This window comes from Falco cherrug, chromosome 5 (genome assembly GCF_023634085.1).
Source record: "Falco cherrug isolate bFalChe1 chromosome 5, bFalChe1.pri, whole genome shotgun sequence".
NCBI lineage: Eukaryota > Metazoa > Chordata > Aves > Falconiformes > Falconidae > Falco > Falco cherrug.
In genome coordinates, this window is record NC_073701.1 from 45,163,899 (window position 1) to 45,183,663 (window position 19,765).

At 42.3% G+C, this 19,765-nt stretch overlaps 2 protein-coding genes across 8 annotated transcripts in view; both read right to left on the minus strand.

Moving 5' to 3' along the window:
• NR2C1 (nuclear receptor subfamily 2 group C member 1) overlaps positions 1-1,737 on the minus strand; it is a 44,671-nt gene extending 42,934 nt beyond the window's left edge. For 3 of the 6 annotated variants that reach the window (XM_055710747.1, XM_055710745.1, XM_055710743.1), the window contains exon 1: positions 1,611-1,737. The gene's annotated coding sequence lies outside the window, so the exon portion shown is untranslated. The remainder of the gene's footprint in view (positions 1-1,610) is intronic. The other 3 variants (XM_055710746.1, XM_055710744.1, XM_055710742.1) reach the window with 2 other exon arrangements.
• A 3,554-nt stretch (positions 1,738-5,291) lies between these two features.
• Positions 5,292-19,765, minus strand: part of FGD6 (FYVE, RhoGEF and PH domain containing 6) — a 74,903-nt gene continuing 60,429 nt past the window's right edge. For both annotated transcript variants that reach the window (XM_055710735.1, XM_055710734.1), the window contains exons 15-21: positions 18,837-18,939; positions 18,232-18,375; positions 17,232-17,334; positions 15,195-15,322; positions 14,324-14,452; positions 11,802-11,950; positions 5,292-8,464 (exon numbers count right to left, since the gene is read on the minus strand). In XM_055710735.1, the coding sequence (XP_055566710.1) occupies positions 8,428-8,464; positions 11,802-11,950; positions 14,324-14,452; positions 15,195-15,322; positions 17,232-17,334; positions 18,232-18,375; positions 18,837-18,939 (793 nt within the window). In that variant the 3' untranslated portion in view covers positions 5,292-8,427. The remainder of the gene's footprint in view (positions 8,465-11,801; positions 11,951-14,323; positions 14,453-15,194; positions 15,323-17,231; positions 17,335-18,231; positions 18,376-18,836; positions 18,940-19,765) is intronic.

The following is a 19,765-nucleotide window of genomic DNA, read 5'->3' on the forward strand; positions in this document are numbered from 1 at the left end:
CGTGCACATATACAGCTGACCACCACCACATGAAAATACTTGGTACTGTGATAAGAGAGGATCTGCAACGTCTCTGGAGAAAGAGCTACAGACAGAAGCACTCAAATATTTCACAGAGCATAAGACTTCCCTCAAACAAGCGTCCCTGGGGAAAGTTGAACAGCAAGGTGTAAGCTGTTGGACACCTCATTGCACAACTGCTACCATAAACTAACAGGGCGGGGAAACATCTATAGAATTATTTTCAGGTAGAAATGCTGTTATAGTCACCCAAAATTACAAAGCATAGAAGTAAATCACCAGGTGAACACTGCCTCATCCAACACAGTATCATGATGTCTTGCCTCCCCCCTTCCCCAATACTTATATTTCTACTTATACAATGCTGATTACAAAACCAGGAGATTGTCCTACAGAAAACTGTTTGGTTTTTTTTTTTGCTCTTCTTTTTCTGTGATAGGTGTGGACACAGCTCTTCCTACACCACTTTCCCCAAGTCCACCTTGCTCATACTCTTATCAGCAGCTTCAGATCAGATATTTCAAATATGAAGAACGCCAACTCAGTTTTTCAAGAATCACGTCCACACACTCATTTTGCCGGAAAAACCAATATCAAAAGACTTTTCTTCCTGCTGCGTTAAGTTTATTTGCACAACACATGCCATCTCCTCTCTTGCCTCCACAACGTGCAAATGCAAGTTGATCCCGTGGTACAGGGCTGTGCTTTTTATGCTTAAAGACAATATACTGCAGCACTGAAAAGAGAAAGGACCCACAAACACCGCAGCCGAGCAGAAAAACCCCACCCAGAGAGACAAATCAGGTCATCTGCCCCAGCAAGGCTAATACCGGGTGCTCCGCAGGACATACCACCTTATCCCAAACACACCCGGGCAGCCGCCAGAGATGCCAGGGAAAAGCAAACCGGCGGGCTAAGGGAGTCAGCAGGCACAAAGTGGCTGGGGGGGGGGGGGGGGGGGGGGCGGGGGGGCAGGGGGCACGGTCACCCCCCACCCCGGAGCACTGAGGCTGCGCACGGCAGCCGCGGGGAGAGGCGCGCGGCGGCCACGCTTCAGCCCAGCGCGCGGGCCCGCCCTCCCCCCAGCCCCCCGGCGAGCGCCCTCCCCTCCCGGGGGGGTCGCGGGGCTGCGGTGAGACGGCAAGGGGAGGGGGCGGCGAGCCAGCGCGAGGGCTCAACCCCCGCCGCGGCCAGGGGGGCGGCCCAGCGGCGCCCCGCACAAAATGGCTGCGCGGGGCCGGAGGGGGGGGGCGCCGCCGCCCAACACGAGGGTGACATCGCCCGTCGCGGCCGCCACCGCCCCGCCGCGGCTCCCTCTCCCCGGCAGGAGGGGCCGGGGCCCGCTGCGGCGGCGGGAGCGGCGGCCGGCGCCGCCCGGATGCGGGGCGGCGGGAGGCGCAAGCGGTTCCTGTAGGTGAAAGGTCGGGGGGCGCGCGGCCTCCCGCGGGACGCGCCGAGGCCTGAGGCGGGACGGGCGGCGCCCTGCGCCACGCTCCGCGGAGGCGGCGGGCCGGCAGCCGCGCGGGCCCGCACCGTTACTGTGCGGCCGCCCCCGCCAGGCCGCGGCCGCTGCCGGGGGAGTCGCTCACCTGGCGGGCTGGGCGCCCGGCGGCCACTCCGGCAGGCTTATTTGTCGGCGACGGCTCCTGCTCCCGGAGGTCAGAGTTCGCGACCCCGCCCCCTCAGCTCAGCTCCGCTCGGCGCCGCCCCGCCCCTCCCGCCGCCGCCGCGGCTGCGCCTGCGCCTGCGCTCGCGCCCGGCCGCCTTGCGGGGAGGGCGGGGGCCCTGCGGGGAGGGGGCCGCGCGGGGCAGGGCGGGGCGGGGCGGGGCGGGGCTGGGCGCCGCTGCCGCGCCCGCCTCCCCTTCCCCACCCTTCCGGCGGCCGCTAACGGAGCCCGGGGCGGGGCGGGGCGCGGTGGCTCTTTGTCCGCGCTGGCGGGCGGTGCCGCCGCCGGGCACAGGCCGCGGGGCGGGGGGTGCTGTGGGGGGCACCGATTGCCGTGGTGCCGCGGGCAGGCGGCAGCGGGCCTGGCCTGAGGCGGAGCTCCCTCGCAAATGGGGAACGTGGCTCTGCCCCGAGTCGTTGTGCCCGCCCTGCGGGGCTGTCGTGCCCGCCGGCAGGAGAGCTCGAGTCTCAGGTCCCCCCCGCAGCGCTCTGCGAGGAAACGGGGACGTGTCAGCTTCGAAGATGACAGGCGCAAAGCGTCTGCTTTCGGCTTTGGGTGGCTTGGTGGGGTCTTGTCACTGAGGCAAAGAGATGAGGCTCGCACCGCGCAACATGATGGAGGCACCAACGCGGCGTCATCCTGCCGGGGCTGCTCACGGGCGGCTGTGGCGGCCCAGCCCGCGGTAGCTGGCAGAGCTGGCCTCCGCCAGCGTGGCAGCAGCAAATTACTTCATTAACCGCTGCTCCGAGCAGGTTTGGGGAAGGTGATGGGGAGCCTGGCCGCTAGCCGCACACCCTGCAGCGGTAGGGCGGCCGGAAAACTGCCAGATGGGACAACGCACTGCTCTTCCGGCTGAGTCTCGACATTCGTTTGGACCAAAGTTGTGTTAGCTAATTACGTAGCTTGTGCTAATTATTTTAGCGAGCTTGATTTTAAGTAGGAGTTTTATACTTCATGTTCCTTTTTTCCTTTCCTGTCTGTTCAGTGAAGATTGTGTAGCGGTGGTTAAGAGACCAGCAGGAACTTGTAGCTCATGTAGGTCACCAGGGCTGTATGCACAGTTTCACTGTCTGAAATTCATTTAGACCAGTTTATGCAATTTCTACTGAATCGGGTGACATAAGCATCAGCATCTGAGAAGCAGAGATACAGGAAAAATGCCAAAGAATACAAGCAATTTATGTGTTAGTAACACTACTCATGCACTTATATTGTCCATTCCTTCACTGCTTCCCACCCCATCCCACTGCTGCGCTTGCATCTAGCAGCCCTAGCTCAAGATCACTAGTTTAGTCAGTACTTGCAAGCATCATGTTTTGCTTCTTGATCAAACACATTCCCAAAAGCCAAATGCAAATGAACCTTATGAAGAATTTTTAAATTGGAACAATTATCTTCCTAAGCCTTTCATGAAAGTGTCAAATGTAACAGCACTCTCGAATTTGCAGTACTTATCACCTCTAGCCTTCTAAATGAAGGAGCTTACTGCAGTTTAAGTTAACAAATACCAAGGAATTTGCACCAAAGCTTATTTCAGGCAAGTAGTCTGATACCCTCAATAGAGTAGAAATGTCCCTGTAACCAATAAAATGTGTTTTGATTCTTTTCTCAGCAAGTGACCCAATTCATATTAGATTTTATATTTTATATTACTAAGGCATGTCTGTGTAGCTGTGTCAGCCAGGATTACAAGAGACACATCCCTATCAAAAACATGCAGAGAAGCAAAACCCTTTTATGCTGTTACCGCGAGTTACCAAAAAACTGCTTTCAAACATCTGTCACAGAAGTACAGGGAGGCAGCATAACTAACCTGACAGGAAAATCTCTCCTTTACAAGCCCCACTTAAAATACTTACAGAACCATTGAATCGTTTAGGTTGGAAAAGGCCTTTAATATCCAGTCCAACTATTAACCTGGCACTGCCATATCCACCACTAAACTATGTCCTTAAGTGCCACATCTACACCTATTTTAAAGATCTCCAGGGATGGTGATGTAGCCACCTCCCTGGGCAGCCTGCTCCAATGCTTGACAACCCCTTCAGTGAAGGAATTTTTCCTAATAGCCCATCTAAACCTGCCCAGGCACAACATGAGACCATTCCCTCTCGCCCTATTACTTGTTAAACGGAAGATGAGACCGACCCCCACCTGCCTACAACCTCCCTTCAGGTGGTTGTTGAGAGCGATAAGGTCCCCCCTGAGCCTCCTTTTCTCCAGCCTAAACAGCCCCAGTTCCCTCAGCCGCTCCTCACGGGCCTCGTTCTCTAGACCCTTCCCCAGCTCCGTTGCCCGTCTCTGGACACGCTCCAGCACCTCAGTGTCCTTCTTGCAGTGAGGGGCCCAAAACTGAACACTGGATTTGAGGTGCGGCCTCACCAGTGCCCAGTACCGGGGGACAATCACTGCCCTGGTCCTGCTGGCCACACTGCTTCTGATACAAGCCAGGATGCTGTTGGCCTTCTTGGCCCCCTGGGCACACTGCCAGCTCATGTCCAGCCGGCTGCCAACCAGCACCCCCAGGTCCTTTTCCCCAGGCAGCTTTCCAGCCGCTCTGCCCCAAGCCTGTAGCGCTGTGTGGGGTTGGTGTGACCCAAGTGCAGGACCTGATGCCAACAAAAACTGAACTTCAGACATACTTTAAGGTGCAGCAGAATTGAATTTTGCAAAAGGATTTATTAATGTAACACCCTTCATTTGACCTTCACGTAGAAGTAACTCCCTTAATTCTTTAGAACGATGGTTTCTTAGGATGCTTTCTTTGCTATGGGTATGTCTATTCATCAGGAGACTGAGAGAATAACCCTCTCATCCTGTATCCTATGTTCCAGAACTGTCTTATCTTCACTGGTAAATGCCCAAGATTATTACATTAATGAAGTGCTTTCTCTATGGGTTAACGTATCCTAGTCAGCTGTTGCTCCAGCTACAGTTTCTGCTTATAGACCTGTAAATCACACTGCGTTATAATCAGCATAGGGAGCCTACTTCATTACTGGGCTGATGAAGCTTGGAAGGGCCATCATGCCCCAGAGCTGGGAGGTGGCTTCAGGAGATAAAACCCCACTGCTTGGTGTCCTACAGGTGGGACTGCTCAGGCGCAATTTTTTGGATTGTCACATTTCTGTCTGCAAGCCACATTCCAGCACAGGCTCTGCACCCAGTTGTGGAAGGGCTCTGTAGAAAACAAACATCATGATCTCACAAAAGCATGGGCTTTTAGTTTAGGGGGGCCTGAGGAAGAAGGAACAAAATTAAGAACTAAACAGCAAGAGGCAGGTAAGGAAAGACAGGAGGGAAGGAAGACAGAAACAATTTTTGTAGCAGACACACCAGTTTTGGTAGTGTGTAGTGTCTTGGCTGACACGAGCAAGATAATTCACTTAAAACTAATGCTTCAGGTGGTCAAATCCAGCAGCAGTGTCAGTCTGTGCGCGCAGCCTACCTTTCCAGGCTGTTTTTTGTTCATAAGGGCAAAAAAATATTACAAATTTTAAAACAAGACTGATGTGCAGGATGATGGCAGCAAATTCTGCCCTTTGAAAATAAATAAATACACAATACATAAAAACCTGAAAATATTTTAAAAAAGATGCAGACTCAACTAATGTGAATTTATTTATACAAAAATGATACATATTCACAGGAATATTTACAACAACTTTGAACTGTTTTCATTTACAAAATAAAGATTCTTTCATTTAGACAGCAAGATTTAGGACTGCTCCAAATAAAAGCCTATTTGGCTGGTAAATGCAGGAGACAGCAGTTACAGCAAACAAATACATTGAATGTGTCTTTCCAAACATCTCTTTATGATGTAATATACATAATTGAGTAATCAAGTTTCCACATATAAAAAATATTTAGTAAAATGCATTCCATAGCTGCTCAGCTATCTGCTTAAGTTTTAAGTCCTCTGGGCACAAAATATAGTTTTTAAGTTAATTTAGAGAGAATTCAGGATCCTAGAACCTTTTCTTTATCCAAGAATAAAGATACTAGATCTAATATTCAATGCTAATGTTTGTCTCATACTCTACTAAACAATCTTAAATTAATTATTAACTATAGAGTCTTATAAGAGGAGGTAGCCAGGTGTTTAAAAACTTCTGGTCTTGTTCTAGTGTTTAGTCAAATCAAGAAGTGAATACTTTATTTTTGATAGTAATGAATCAAAATGGGAGGCAAGCTAGAGAAATAGGGTAAGTCTGAAAAGCAACCATCTGAAAATGTTATGAAAATGCCTACATTGTCGGTTCTTCATGTGACGCAAAGCACTAATGATGGAGAAAAAGGAAAAGAAATATTCAAACATGTTTACAAAGACAATTTATTTCACACAGAATTAGACTGCAATATGTGTCGTATTGTTTTTAAGGCTCGGTTCTAATCTATTTCTGCCACAGGAAGATTTTTCGATTGATCAGCTGCTGCTGGAAGAAGTCCTCTGGTTTTTACAGAACACTGTTTTCTCACTCTGCGCCAAATCCTTGAGAGGTAGTTTGACACCACACGAGGCAAAACTCGGGCATCTTATTCAGTATGTGTTTTGACTTTTATTGCTCTGTTTTGCAGCAGGGAGATCAATATCAGACCATAAACTGAAATTAAATTAGCTTGCTCCTAGCCAGATTTCTGATCGATTTGCTGGTTCATGGCTTTCCGTCTTAGCTAGTGTGCAGTTCCTATGAAAATATTAAGAAGCTTGTCCCTTTGATACTATCAACTGGAAAAGCCACATCACATCTATGTTACGTTAGTATCAGTTTGGTTTCAGATACAGTAAAAACCATGTCAGAAATCACCCTGAAGAGACATGCCAATAGCTTACATAGCTTCAGTCAGCAGCTGCTTTTGAAAATTAAGTGAAAGCCCTTTATATTGGAGGAAAGTATTCATTTAATCACATTTGTATTAAAAGATGATAAAGGCTTTGACCAGACGCCCACTGAATTTCAAACACTACCTAGTCAAATCTCTAGCGTTCATGAGGGAAGACAGATCTACAGCCTTAAGTCCCTGATGCAGAAAGGTACTCTACTGAAATGCTTGAAGTCAATGAAATTACTTGTATACTTAAGCATTAAGCTTCCAAGCCCGCTACAAACTTAACAGAAGCTCTGGAAAAATCAAGCTTCTTCAGAGCTATGTTAGTATCTTAGACCTGATCTTGAGGTATTTGAGGGAGTATGAGAATTTTGGTTTGCATTTTCATTCTTGGCCTTTTTGTGGTAACTAACAACTGTTCTATCATCTATTCTCTTTCCTTTGTGAGGCCATAGAATAGCTATTAGCATGGATTCAAACCATTAATTAAAAGGGAATTGCTCTTAATTCTGTTACCACAGTTAGCTTGATACAGAGGACTACTGAGAAGTGTTTCATACAGTAAAATTAACTGGCTACATATGCATCTCATTTGACATAAAAATGGCTTCCTTTCACATGTTTTTCATAGTTCTAGTTCCATTTATGCTATTACAGTGTTAAAAAAATTTCAAAAGTTAAATAGAATAAATGCACCAGAATCATCAGTAAGTATTTCCTAGTGAGGTATACTGACAAGTTTCTTAAAGAAAAAAAAAACCCACAAACTACCCCAACAAACCCCAAACACCTAAAGCTGAATTGTGTTTTAAAATGTCAAATAGAACAAAACATAGTGTAAACAAAAGATATTTCAAAGAATGGTATGCATTTTCAATGCCATCTGCACTAAAAAAAGCAGGGTTTTCTTGGTATGGCAATTCCAGTTTAAACATAATATTTAAATATACAATAGTTAAAAAAATTGGGAGGGGGGGTGCATATATTTGTTTAACGTTCTTTGAACAATAGTTTATACAGTGTTTCATACTGCATACAGAACTCATTTGACACAGTTTTTAAACGAATAAGGTATTTAATCTTTTTCCTGTATATCAAAAATGTATTTTTTTTACTGTGCTTTAAACTGCTGCTGGAAACCTAAAATAAAATACATCCTGCAATTACTTGAAGAGAACTCATTCAGTCTCTTTGGCATTTGTAGTACTGTAAAAGCTCTAGTGCCTTATCTCTGTAATTGCAACGTCTGTTTTACAATATTTTTTCCTTTTCTCTTTTTTAATAATTGAACTGTACTTTGCAGTTGCTTCTGTGATACAGAATTTGATGCACTGTTTTAATGTACTGGTATGCAAGAGTTCAACTGCCATTCAAGGAAAGAAGCAGCAATATCACAGCACTTCTTATAAAGGAATTTACATAGCTAACGAAGATCCAAAGTCTTTGAAATTCCTATTCTGATCTGTTCTTCCTAAATTGCAAGGTGAGCATGAGCAACTCAATACCTATACAAAAATCATGAGGAACTGTACAATTGCAACAGATTTGACTTGTGGTTTGTTTTTTTAAAAAAGCACAAAGTTTACAAATATGTTGACCAACCATCTGCCATTCTGAAGACATGGACACTTCGGACATCAATGCAGACCTCACAAATAATTCTGACCATTAAAGTAAACATTGGAATTTAATAAATAACACATTTGTATAAACACAGAAATACACACAATACTTTAAAAAAATATTACCTTACACTAAAGATGCAACAACTCCTAACCCTGGAAAATATACAGTTTTGTGTAGGTTGAGACGGTAGGATTCTGTTTCTTTGAACAGCTGCTGTAGTCTGTTTTACCACCATCCTTGGACATTTTCCTTTGAACTTGTAGATATGATGCTGACACTGCTATAAAATTGTGCCTTCTTGAAAAGCTTCTATCCATCTATGGGAAAATTAAACAATGTTAGGAATTTGCTGGTAAAAGTATAAATCACGCTGCTGTGACTAGCTACAGATTCACACAAGAAGTTAACAACATCCTTCCATTACCAGTTGGTCTGTTAGTGCAAATGCCAGGAATCTATCCAATGAGTCCAAACATACTTGCTAGAGTCATATTCTTATTAGGTATCAGTAGAAGGCCAGATGATGGAAATTTTCTCCTGTCCTTCCTCCATACTGAAGTTACATGCATAAAGAACAAGTGAAGCTCAGGAGTCAAATGCTCAAAACGTAAGATAGATGCCAAGGTTCTGCCAACTTTAATAACAAGATTGCATACCTTTGAAAAAACCCCAATACTCCCTCCTCTTAGTTCACTGCAAAAATCTGAGATGAATGAAGACACTACTATAACTGAGGTATCCATCTGCGAAACCCATGCTCTCTGCTTTTGCAGCTGGTGCAAAGGTTATTAGTGGAGGACTGTGGGGGCTGAGGGAGGAAGCCACAGGGCTCATGGGCTGGGCTGGAGGAACGCTGCCTTTGCATGATGACAGAACTTCCCTGTGTTCACACACATGGTATGTGCTACTGCTGAATCATACAATAACAGGTATCTGTGAAAATACAAGTATATGTAAAGGGGAGGGGGAAGATCCCAAACAGCTAATCCAGGGCGTCTCAAACTGGAAATTCAAAGTTAATATTTAGACACTTTTACCCCCTTATCTGTTCCTACTTGATTATGAGAGTGATAAACACCCTTACCTCAAGGACGCTGCAAAAAATGTTTCTGAAGCAGTCCAATGCTACATGGACAAATAGAGTAAAAAAAAGGAATAATTCTGTCTTCCAAGTGAGGGCTGAACTGTGTGCATGTAAAATTATGATGCCCACATACTGATGATTTTTTTCCTGAGTGAAAATCTTGCAAGAACTCAATGAAACAACGACTGTAAAATTATCTTTATAATGGAAATTCAGACCTGTCTTAGTATTCAGAGGGTTTCTAAATGTTAGTCACAGATGTTGGCTCTTCCTTGCCTTAAGTATTTAACTTTGTAACTGTGTGCACATTTGCTGAATTCAAGCTTTTGGTATGAACGTATTAAGGATGTATAAGTGCTCATGCCTGTCTGCACACACAATTCAAAATTCTATCCCTTATTTTTTAGGGCTCACTGTATTTTCCACTGCTGTATATTCCTTAAAATAACTACAATTGAATACAAATACAACTAATTCATAAACAACTTAAGCACTGAACACAGTAATGAACTAAGACATTTAAAAGCTCATCAAAAAGTAAACATAATTTGTAAAGTTAAAATTTATTACTGCACTTACATAAATACATCAGGTATTTCTTGGGCTCTAACAGGAAAAAATAGCATCCACTGATGCAAACAGGCCAAGAGCACGTTCTTTGTTTCTTCTTTGAATGCTATCAAAGCAGCATTTATTCTGGAGATTCAGCATACATCTCCTAAGGATATTAAATACTTGGAGAAAGCTTGCAATTTCAGGTACTTAATGTTATTCATAGTGTCCTGTTTTCAGCTGGAATAGAGTTAATTTTCTTCTCAGTAGCTGGTGCAGTGCTGTGTTACGGATTTGGTGTGAGAACCATGTTGACAACAGACGTTTTTATTTGTTCAGTAAGGTTTATATTAAAGCCAAGGACTTTTCAGTTTCTCAGGCCCTGTCAGCGAGAGGGCTGGAGGGGCACAAGAAATTGGGAGGGGGCACAGCCAGGACAGCTGATTTGAACTGGCCAAAGGGCTACTCCATACCATATGGCATCATGCTCAGTATATAAACTGGGGGGAGCTGGCCAGAGCCGGCCAATGCCTGCTCATAGACTGGCTGGGCATCAGTCAGCGGGTGGTGAGCAATTCCATTGTGCATCACTTGTGTTTTCTCCCTTCCCTTTGGATTTTATTCTTCTCCCCTTCTCCCCCCTTTTCATTATAATTGTTATTACTATTAATTATTATTATTGGGTTTGGGTTTTTCTCTTATTTTATGTTATTATTATTCTTATCACAACCCTTGAATTACACATTCTTTTCTGATTCTCCCCTGCATCCTGGGATAGGTGGGGAGTAAGCAAGTGGCTGCATAGTGCTTAGTTTCTGGCTGGGGTTAAACCATGACACCTAGCCTCAGCAAAATAGAGTATTTCCAAATTCAAGTTTTCCTACTGATGACAAACCCCTGTCTGAATAGGAAAACAAAACTACTGAACACCTTGGATTTTTTTAGTTTTGTTTTATATAGTGTAAATGAGGACACAGTGGAAACGAGAATAGTATCTTAATTAACAAGGGAACATTTGTGTGCACCTGCAATACAAAATACCCACAAAAATCAAATGGACTTCCAGATTTTGTGTGTAGAGAAGTATCATTAAGCACGTTCTCAGCTGTTCACAATTTTCAGTTGTCCTGGGTACTTTGGTTTTTAGAATATTCCTATTTGCATAAAACTATACCTGCAGCCATGTGAATGCTTAAGTATTAATAATGGACTAGTTAGTGCATGAAATCTATTTTATTAATGCAAAATCCATTTGGGAAAACTGCAGTGAAACCAGTCAGATAAGCTAGGCATATAGGCAAGGTAACTTAAATGCCTTGCTTCTATGCTCATTCCTAGTTTACTTCATGACTCACATAGCAACCGTCTTGCACTGATTAATGACCAAGCTTTTAAGTTATTTTATATAAAACACACACGATACATAAATCAAGAAGTATGACTCCAAACTCAGACACAACAGCAGGACTAGAAATGAAACAGCTTGTGTGAGTCTTCTTTGAATTCAAGCTTTTGGTTTGAACACATTAAATATGCCTAAGTGTTCATACACACCTGCACACACGCATCAAACTTCTGTCCCCTACTTTTTAGGGTTTGCTTTACTTTTCACTGCCATATATTAATTAAAAATAACTGAAATTTACAGCTGGAAATAAAAAAGGGGGCACATCCGCTCATTCCTAAAACACATTTTCTGGATTTCTCCAAAAGGTAACATTAAATTTTCAGAGCAGACCAGTAGAGAAATAGGCTAGGAAAACAAAGGATTTCTTACTTTATCTTAGACTTTTTCATTCTCTTACATTCATTCTTTTGCAGAGGAAAGGCTGCTTCTTCATTTAAAGCATTGTAGAAGTCCTAATGACTTACCAGTTTAAGTAATTGCAAAGTTTTAGTTATATATTATATAATATGCATCCTTTGTACGTATGCTTAGTCTGTGAATATTAACATGTGTGACTTCTGAAATGTTTTCTAGAAAAAAGTAACAAAAATGAATACAAATAGTTTCTTACTTTTGAGCTGAATGGGGATCATCTGCTTTGAATATGTAAAATAAAGTGTTTTTGTGCAGTAAATGGAACACTCTAGACTCTGAGTTTTCATCTTTTACTTCACTGACTGTGAATCCAAGTAGAGGCTGGCTCTCTAATGCTGCCACATCCTATTTTATGGGAAAAAAAGCAAACAAGACAGAATTAGAACTTGTAAGACATACTAAGGAATCCATTTAGACTTTACTCATGCACCATACCATTGCAACAGATTACACAACAAACAAGTTGCTACAAACAGTCATGCACAAAATGCTGCTGTTTATAGCCTCCATGCATGAGGTCCAGGGACAGGAAACAAAAAAACCCTCATAGACTTCAACATTGCTGTTCCTTTTTTTATTTCCCTAGTAACATCTACCTTGCCTTTCAGTGTATAGCCTCACAGTTCTGCCTGGTAAGAATTTGTATCAAAAGATTGACTGCCGCCTGGCAGCAGACCAAAGGTCCACCTCTCTCCAACAACCTTACTACTAAGTTCTCATGCCTTAGAAGTGCTATGGGATGCTACTAGCTGCACTGAGTATGCTACAGGATGAGCTATGGATGTAACCCATGTTCTCAAACGCTGGAGTCACACTCCCAATACTTTTGATGGCTTACTTTGCCTTCTGTTGCTGAAAATTGACAGGACAGGGTAAAAAAAGTTGCTGACTGTTCACAAGTGGTTGGCTAGGAAAGAGTAGCAAGAGAAGCTGTACCTTTTTATTTTCTCTTCATTTAATTTCAAAATCTAGCTAAAAAGGCAACACTTTCCCTTCCTCATTCATCTCAATTACTTCCTGTTTTCGTACTCCTGTCTTTTAATTAATAAATACAATGCACAACATTTTTGGAAGGAAAAAAAAAAGTATTTTCATCCTGTGCAAATTCCAAAACAGTGTTCTGCAACTAGGCAGAGTCTCTTAACACTTCTGAATAGGAAAAAAAAACAAAGAATGTACATAAACACTGACACATCAGGTGAAAACTTTGGTAATTGCCTCTGCATTGAAACAGTATCCTGTGAAGCATACTGATATGTTTTGATACTGGAAAACAGTTAAGTAAGGCTTAGCATATGTTTTACTATTTTAGGTCTTTGTACCACTAATAAGTAGTCTTTTTACCACTAATCTTTATATCACTCGGAACTAATGTAAATAGCCTAAGTGGGGTTTTCTGGCTAAGGCCATGCAGGACCTTCCCTTGAGACTCTAAACAACGTCTCCTGCAAAAGCTCATAAAAATGGAAAATGAGGACAGATATTCCTTACAGAAAACGGAATAATTCTGTGATTGCAACGTGCCAAATGAAACTACTCTGGAAGTGTGATATCTCAGAGGAAGCCAAGCAAAAGAAAATTTAAGGTGACTGTCACACACTAACATGCCTTTCTTTACAGCTGTCAAAGTCTCCTTTGCAACTGTCAGAATAGGCACAATGCTCTCAAATATTTTTCAAATCTTTGCAAAAGTAATTGGTTTGTAAATGATTATTAAGGATACTTTTAGAACTTTTTTTTTTTTTTTTTTTTGGTACTATTGTCAATGCTGTGGTGGAAATATCACAGATTCTGGACATAATTCAGGAATTCTAAAACAAAGGCTGTCACTACAGCAGAGACAACCCAGGAACAAACCTGCATACGAACCAGGAAATAACTAGAGTGGGGGAGGCATGGGGGTGAAGAAGGGTAATTCTTTACCTGGTCAGGATAGATTGGGCTTTAAATTTTAAAAGAAAGTGAAGGATAGCAATACCTTTAGCAGATGCTTTGGATATTTTGCTCTTGAAAGCTATTAGCAAGCTATAACATATAATACAAAAAAGCAAAACCCCGAGATCTTCCAGTGCTACAATACATCCATATATATTGCAAAACATTTTAAGATGCCATAAACTCCACATCCCCAGCACATGCTGAGATGTGCAGAGCTTATATAAATTGGTTAGAGATTATTCCAAACTGCAATAGAACTACACATTCTAAATAAAAAAGCAAATGCCATTAGATAAGATGCATTTTATTTTTCTACTGCAGCACTGTATATTAAATAATAACTCCAGGCTGAAGACAACAGTTTGAGGAGAAGTAAAGAGTTTTAGTTTGCTATTTTCCAAGCATTTAAGATACCTTATGGAACTGCAGAAACAAGATATTTCAAGATGCTTTTATAATGTTGGCTTTGCCACTATTCCAGTGTGATGCATCCAAACAGACCCCCCCGGTGTACTCAACTGACTCAGAACATACCTACAACTGTGCAATGGTGTGCAGTGCAGAGGTACTCAAAGCTAGGTCTGAAATCAGAAACAGCGTAGCTATATCAGCGTATTACGGTACCAAGCTGACTGGGCCTTTTCAAAATACTACATCGCAATCAGATTACTGTAAGGTGATCTAATTTTATAGGTTGTTTCTAGATCATAAAAATAAACAACTTTGTTACAAAGACAGTATTATCATTGGATATTTGATTTCCTATATGTAGTCTCTTACCTCACTAGCAGCATACGTGTATAGCACCTTATTTTTTATAACAAACCATAGGTGTTTCCATGGTTTCTTACTGCCCTTAGATCTGTGCAGGTAGCCACTCATTGTAGAGTCTTCCGTGTTTGCTGAAACCTGAAGAGAAAAAAAAAAAACACAAAACCCAAACCAGACAAACAAACCCCAAGAGTATGTATGCATCTGTCCAGGTCTTCACAGTAAAGCTGTTTTTTAAAACACATCTCCAGAACCTTGTCCTGTCAAAGACTCGAAGTCTTACCTGATCTCAATTAATGTTGTTAATTAACTCAGATGGCTGAAAGAAAAATAATTTTGTCTGCCAACATCTGTCTGGTCTGGAAGAGAGGTTTCTGCAGTCACTAAGGTTTGGAACTTAAATTGGATGCAACAGTACAAGAAAGGGCTGCAACACTGAGGACCACATACAGCTGGAGAACACGCATTCCTTTATAAGAAAAATTAGTTCCTCTCATTCCCAAGACCTCCAGTGCAGTAGGGAGACTTTAGCTCTACCTTTCCTAATCATAAGCCAAGAGCTGGGTTGGTGTAGGAGTCTTCTCACTGACTGTTGGTGCAGAAGTAAATCATAATTCCTTGAAACACAGTGAAGCAAGAAAGAAATTATAATCCAGCTATCTCTCTGAATCGCAGTCTCATAGGTATTTATGCAGTTAATACTCTGCTTCATAGTTCAAATCCCTGCCTATAAAAAACTAAGGCCCAAACCCCTGCTGTAGTCAAATATTTGACTTCTGATACCAGAGAAGATAGCCAAAGTATGGAATTATTTTCTTCATTGTTAATATTAATGATATAATACCAACAAGACATTACTTTTGACCAATAAAGCACTTACTTCTTTGAGGGCTGCAGGAATTTTTTTCTGCTTTCTTCCAGAGGGAATACTATGTAATACTGTAGACAAGGCACTTGATGGAGATTTATGGTTGACTGGGGATCCACTCTTAGGAGTGCACTGGTTATCTAAAACGCATAAGATTAATAGATTGTTTTCATGTCACAGATAACTAAACACAGGTAATGATTCTTGGAGTGGTTTTTTTTTTTCTTAAAAACAGATGACATTTTTCTTCTGATTATAGCGTTTCACCTATCACGTTAAATTCAGTGTTAAATTAACTTCTCAGTATTATTACAACACCATGACTTAGAATCCCCCAAATCACAATCAGACTAAAACCAACCACAAGATATTTAAAACTAAACGGATTGGTCTTGTTTGTTTTCATAGTCTGTTTTCTTGATGTTGAACTACCTTTGGCCATAAGCAGGGTGCAAATCAAGTCTTTAAAACCACACCAGATTTTCAGAGCTGTCCTCTGCAGTTTACTCCGTGCTTCACCTCTGTTGCCCAACTCTGCCCTTCAATTCTCTACGTCTGCTATCTTCTCAGCTTTTTTCAGTATGGATGCTGTAGGGCTCCTCTTCCAGCATCATGCCATCACACACACACACTTCTGGAGATTCCCACCTACAGGGCATGTGATGTCTTTATCCACTGCTGCAGGCAGTTCCTTCATCTCTCTTGGAAGACATCTGCAACACTTCAGTCTTTTAAAACCCCCTTTTCACCACTATTTTACAGCTCAGCCTGGAACAAGTAACTTCGTGAAGTCTAATTCTAGAGCTGTCCGTGAACATGGTGAGGCTCTGAACTAATGAGCAGAGCAGGAGAGTGACTGGATAGCCAGCTGTACCGCACCTGCCCTGCGGCTCCTCCCCTGCTAACAGAGCACCTGCAACTGCAGCAGCACAGCGGCCTCTAGTGCCCAGCGCGGAGACCTGCAGGTAGTCCAGACACCGTCGCAGGCTCCCACCCCTACTTGAAGAGTCGTCGGTGTTGCTCGATTATTTCAGGGGGATCACAGATTTCCTGATACCCTAGAGAGCTTGTGTCGAACTGGAGCCTCTGCCTGAGGGACGAGCAGCAAACTGTTTCAGTCCCTTGCTTATGGCTCTTTTTTGTATTTAATACTAGAGTCTTTGGACAGAACTTGGAGCAGGTCTTGCGAGATGAGACTGGATTCCCACCTCACTGGTGGGATTTTACATTCCCACTGATTTTACATTCATTTCTGCGTAAAGATATGTAGCTCCTTCAAAGAGATGGATTTGAGTTCCCTCAGGATGAGAAGGAAACTGACCCTGGACCTCTTCTCTAAACAAATGTTATTACGACCAGGCCATCTAACCCTTGCTTTCCAGCAGGCCTTAGTAGTACCACGTCTCAGTATTTCAATGAAAATAGCTCTAGCTGTGGTGTTTTACATTGAAATCCATGTTGCCAGTGTGCAGTAGGTAATGGTTAGAAGTCTGCCCTCAGAACTGAGGTGCAGGTATGCCAGCTTCTTGAAACCCAGATGAGCCAAAGCTTGGGGCTGAAGAGACTGAGCTTCAGTAAGACGAAGACCTATCTATTTATAGAGCCCCAGAACCTCAGCTATCTCAGCAGCTTAGCTGGCAAAAATGAAGTTTACAGGCATACAAGTTACAGAGAGTGAAAGTACACATGAACCCACTGGGAGGTCACAATAAGCTGCAAGGACTTTAACGTACTACTAGTACCCTGTAATTAATGAAAAGCAAATAACACTAGTTATCTCAAAAAAAGAATGCAGCATAAGCCACATGTCATTACCATAGGGCAAGTGCACGCACATTTCTGGAAAGAAGAGCCAATGTAGTGTAAATTCACTGCCTAGCTCACTTCACAGAAACTTATTTGGGCTCTTGTAATCTCGGATGCCTATTGCTTTTCAGGCATGCTATGGCAGAAGTAGGCACTTGAACCCAGCAGTAAAGGTGAGGTACAAACATACCACGTTAATAAGGGCCACAAAAATAAGACGTAGTTTGTGAGGATTTTCTTTACCTTGTTTCTGTAGCTCCCTGAAGCAATGATCACATACTCTTGCTGGCTGGTTTTTCATATAGTCTAAACCATGTTTATTTGATGAGCAAGCTTGACAGACAATCTGGAAGCAATCAAAAGCATTATTGAACATGATATGCACCTGTAAATCACTAAATACTCAAAAACATTCCCTTCAGCACTGTTAAGCCCATAACAGAATCTGAAATAGGCACTATTTTACATTGAAGATGGTTTAAGGTCTTGGCTTTTCCCCATGTCCTTATGTTCAACACACTGATCTTTCCTCCTCTAAACGATAAACATTTAAATATATAAAAATCACTGAATTAGACAAGTCAATAAGCCAATGGTAACAATCCACGAAATACAGAGTAAGCCTACTGTGTTACTGTTTAAATCGTGTTTAAAGAAATAACTGAAAATAGTAATTTTTAGTCATTGCTCTCTTGACAACTTCTCTACAACACCAATGTCTCAGTGCATTGAATTCTGTGTTCTCATTTGATAGAAAGAAAAAAATGAAGGTTTATTAGACGTACCTTTCAGAAGTGTTAAATATAAAATAAGCTTGGTACTAGCTTAAAAACAAAATCATTGTTTATCCTACAAAAGTTAGTAAGAAGATATTTTTCTCATTTCAGCTAGCATTCTTTCTTTGTACTATGTAATAGTGGAGGCAGAAGACAACCATAAATAGTACTCCAAAAAGTAAAATAAGAAACTTGTAACAGGTTAAAAGGTTAACCACTGATCTGTCACAACACCTTAAAAAACCACAACCAACCAACCAACCCCAAAACCAACTTCTAAACACACCCCACACCCCCCAAAAAAAGCAAAACCCCGCAACCTCAACACGTTTTCAATCCACATATAATTGTGTCATAGTACAGTGCTCTCTTTTAAGAGTTGTTGCAGCGCAATTGGGCTCCATCTGTATTTGTCACACAAGGAACCTGAATGACTAATGGAAAACGTAATCACAAAATTGCCCAACCTTTCCGCATGCCCTGCAGTGATGTCTTCTCCACGTCAACGTGAATTCACTTGTACAGATCATACACATAGTAGCTCTAGTATCAGGGATCCAGATGGGAGCTTTTGATCCCAGCGGACTATCTTCTCGTTTCTCTGGATCTGCCTGAGAGAACATACACAGAAGACTACATTCAGTGATGAGAAATGATTAATACTTATCAGTGATTATAGGTTAACTCTAATTATTTTGGAAAGCTGTCTCTGACAAACTGTCATGGTCTGAAAGACAGAGCTGCATTTAATTACTTCCAAAAGGGTGTGTGACTTTCAAGCTTTACCAGCCTACTTATATTGCTAGCTGCTACGTTTTAAAGACTTTTCATTTTATCTTTCTGTTAGCAAGATTATCAAGATAGTTGAGAAAGCAAGTTTGGGGTTTTCTTTAAGAAAATAATTTTAAATTTATGAAGTACATAACATTATATCATTCTGTACTATCATCTGTTCACTTATTTACCATCCTGTTTTATTATTCATCACGGAATGCCTCTTGTTTCTCTAAATATCTGCAAAGAAACTTTATATTCAAAAAGGGAACAAACCAACAATAATAGTGTGATATACCTCTTCAAGACTTTTACTAGGATTAAATGTGATTCTCTTTTTTGTGTATTCTTCAATTGACTTGGAGATGGCTTCTAACCACTCATCTCTTTCTGTAGCAGAACTATTGGAGTAAAAAAAAAAAATCAATTTATTAGTATTAACATTTAAAACTCAGAAGCAAGTGTTGATTAGAATTCCATTAGCTTTATTACACGTTGACTTAACTCTCTTGCGATTTCAGTTTTATATGCCAGTTCCTGCTGAAACTGGCATTTTAACTGTCCACATGGTGCCAGTTGTGTTGATTAATACTAAAAAAGATTTCTGTGTCTGTTGCTATAATGTAGACTCCCTCCCTCTCCTTCCAGAATTGTTTCAAGGCTTGTGTGTCATTGCTCCCTCCTTCTCCCTGGACCTTTGAATAGCTTGAGTGTACTGGTGTAAATGGTGCTCCAGACAAAAGGCATGGGCCCTCCCTCTTGAAAGGGACTCCGAAATTTCAGCAAGCCTTTCCCCCCGCTCCTTCCTTCTGTCTCAGGGTGCAGTTTGTTGTACCCATCACTGCGAAACCCCAAGCTTCTGTCAGAAAAAACATGCTCTTTCCCAGCCTTGTGCTCCCAACTGTTTGCTCCTACCAGGTCATGATGCTTCTAAATAATTCTTCTTTTCCAATTTTTTCCATTGGATTAGCTAACCCAAAGCGAAAACCAGAGAAGCCTAATGTATCTCTTTATCACACAGCTGGTGGATCACTAATCAATTGCAAGGAAAGCATTAGGCTGCAGGGGCATGGCACAGGGAGCAGGGAAAACAAGGAGTGCCTGGCACAGCAGGAGCCTGCAGCTATACTGGATTACATACACTGCCAAAGCATGTCCTCTGACCGTGGGCACACCACCACTTCACGTAACATCAATCCATGCTGCTGCTGCAAAGGGCAGCCTACA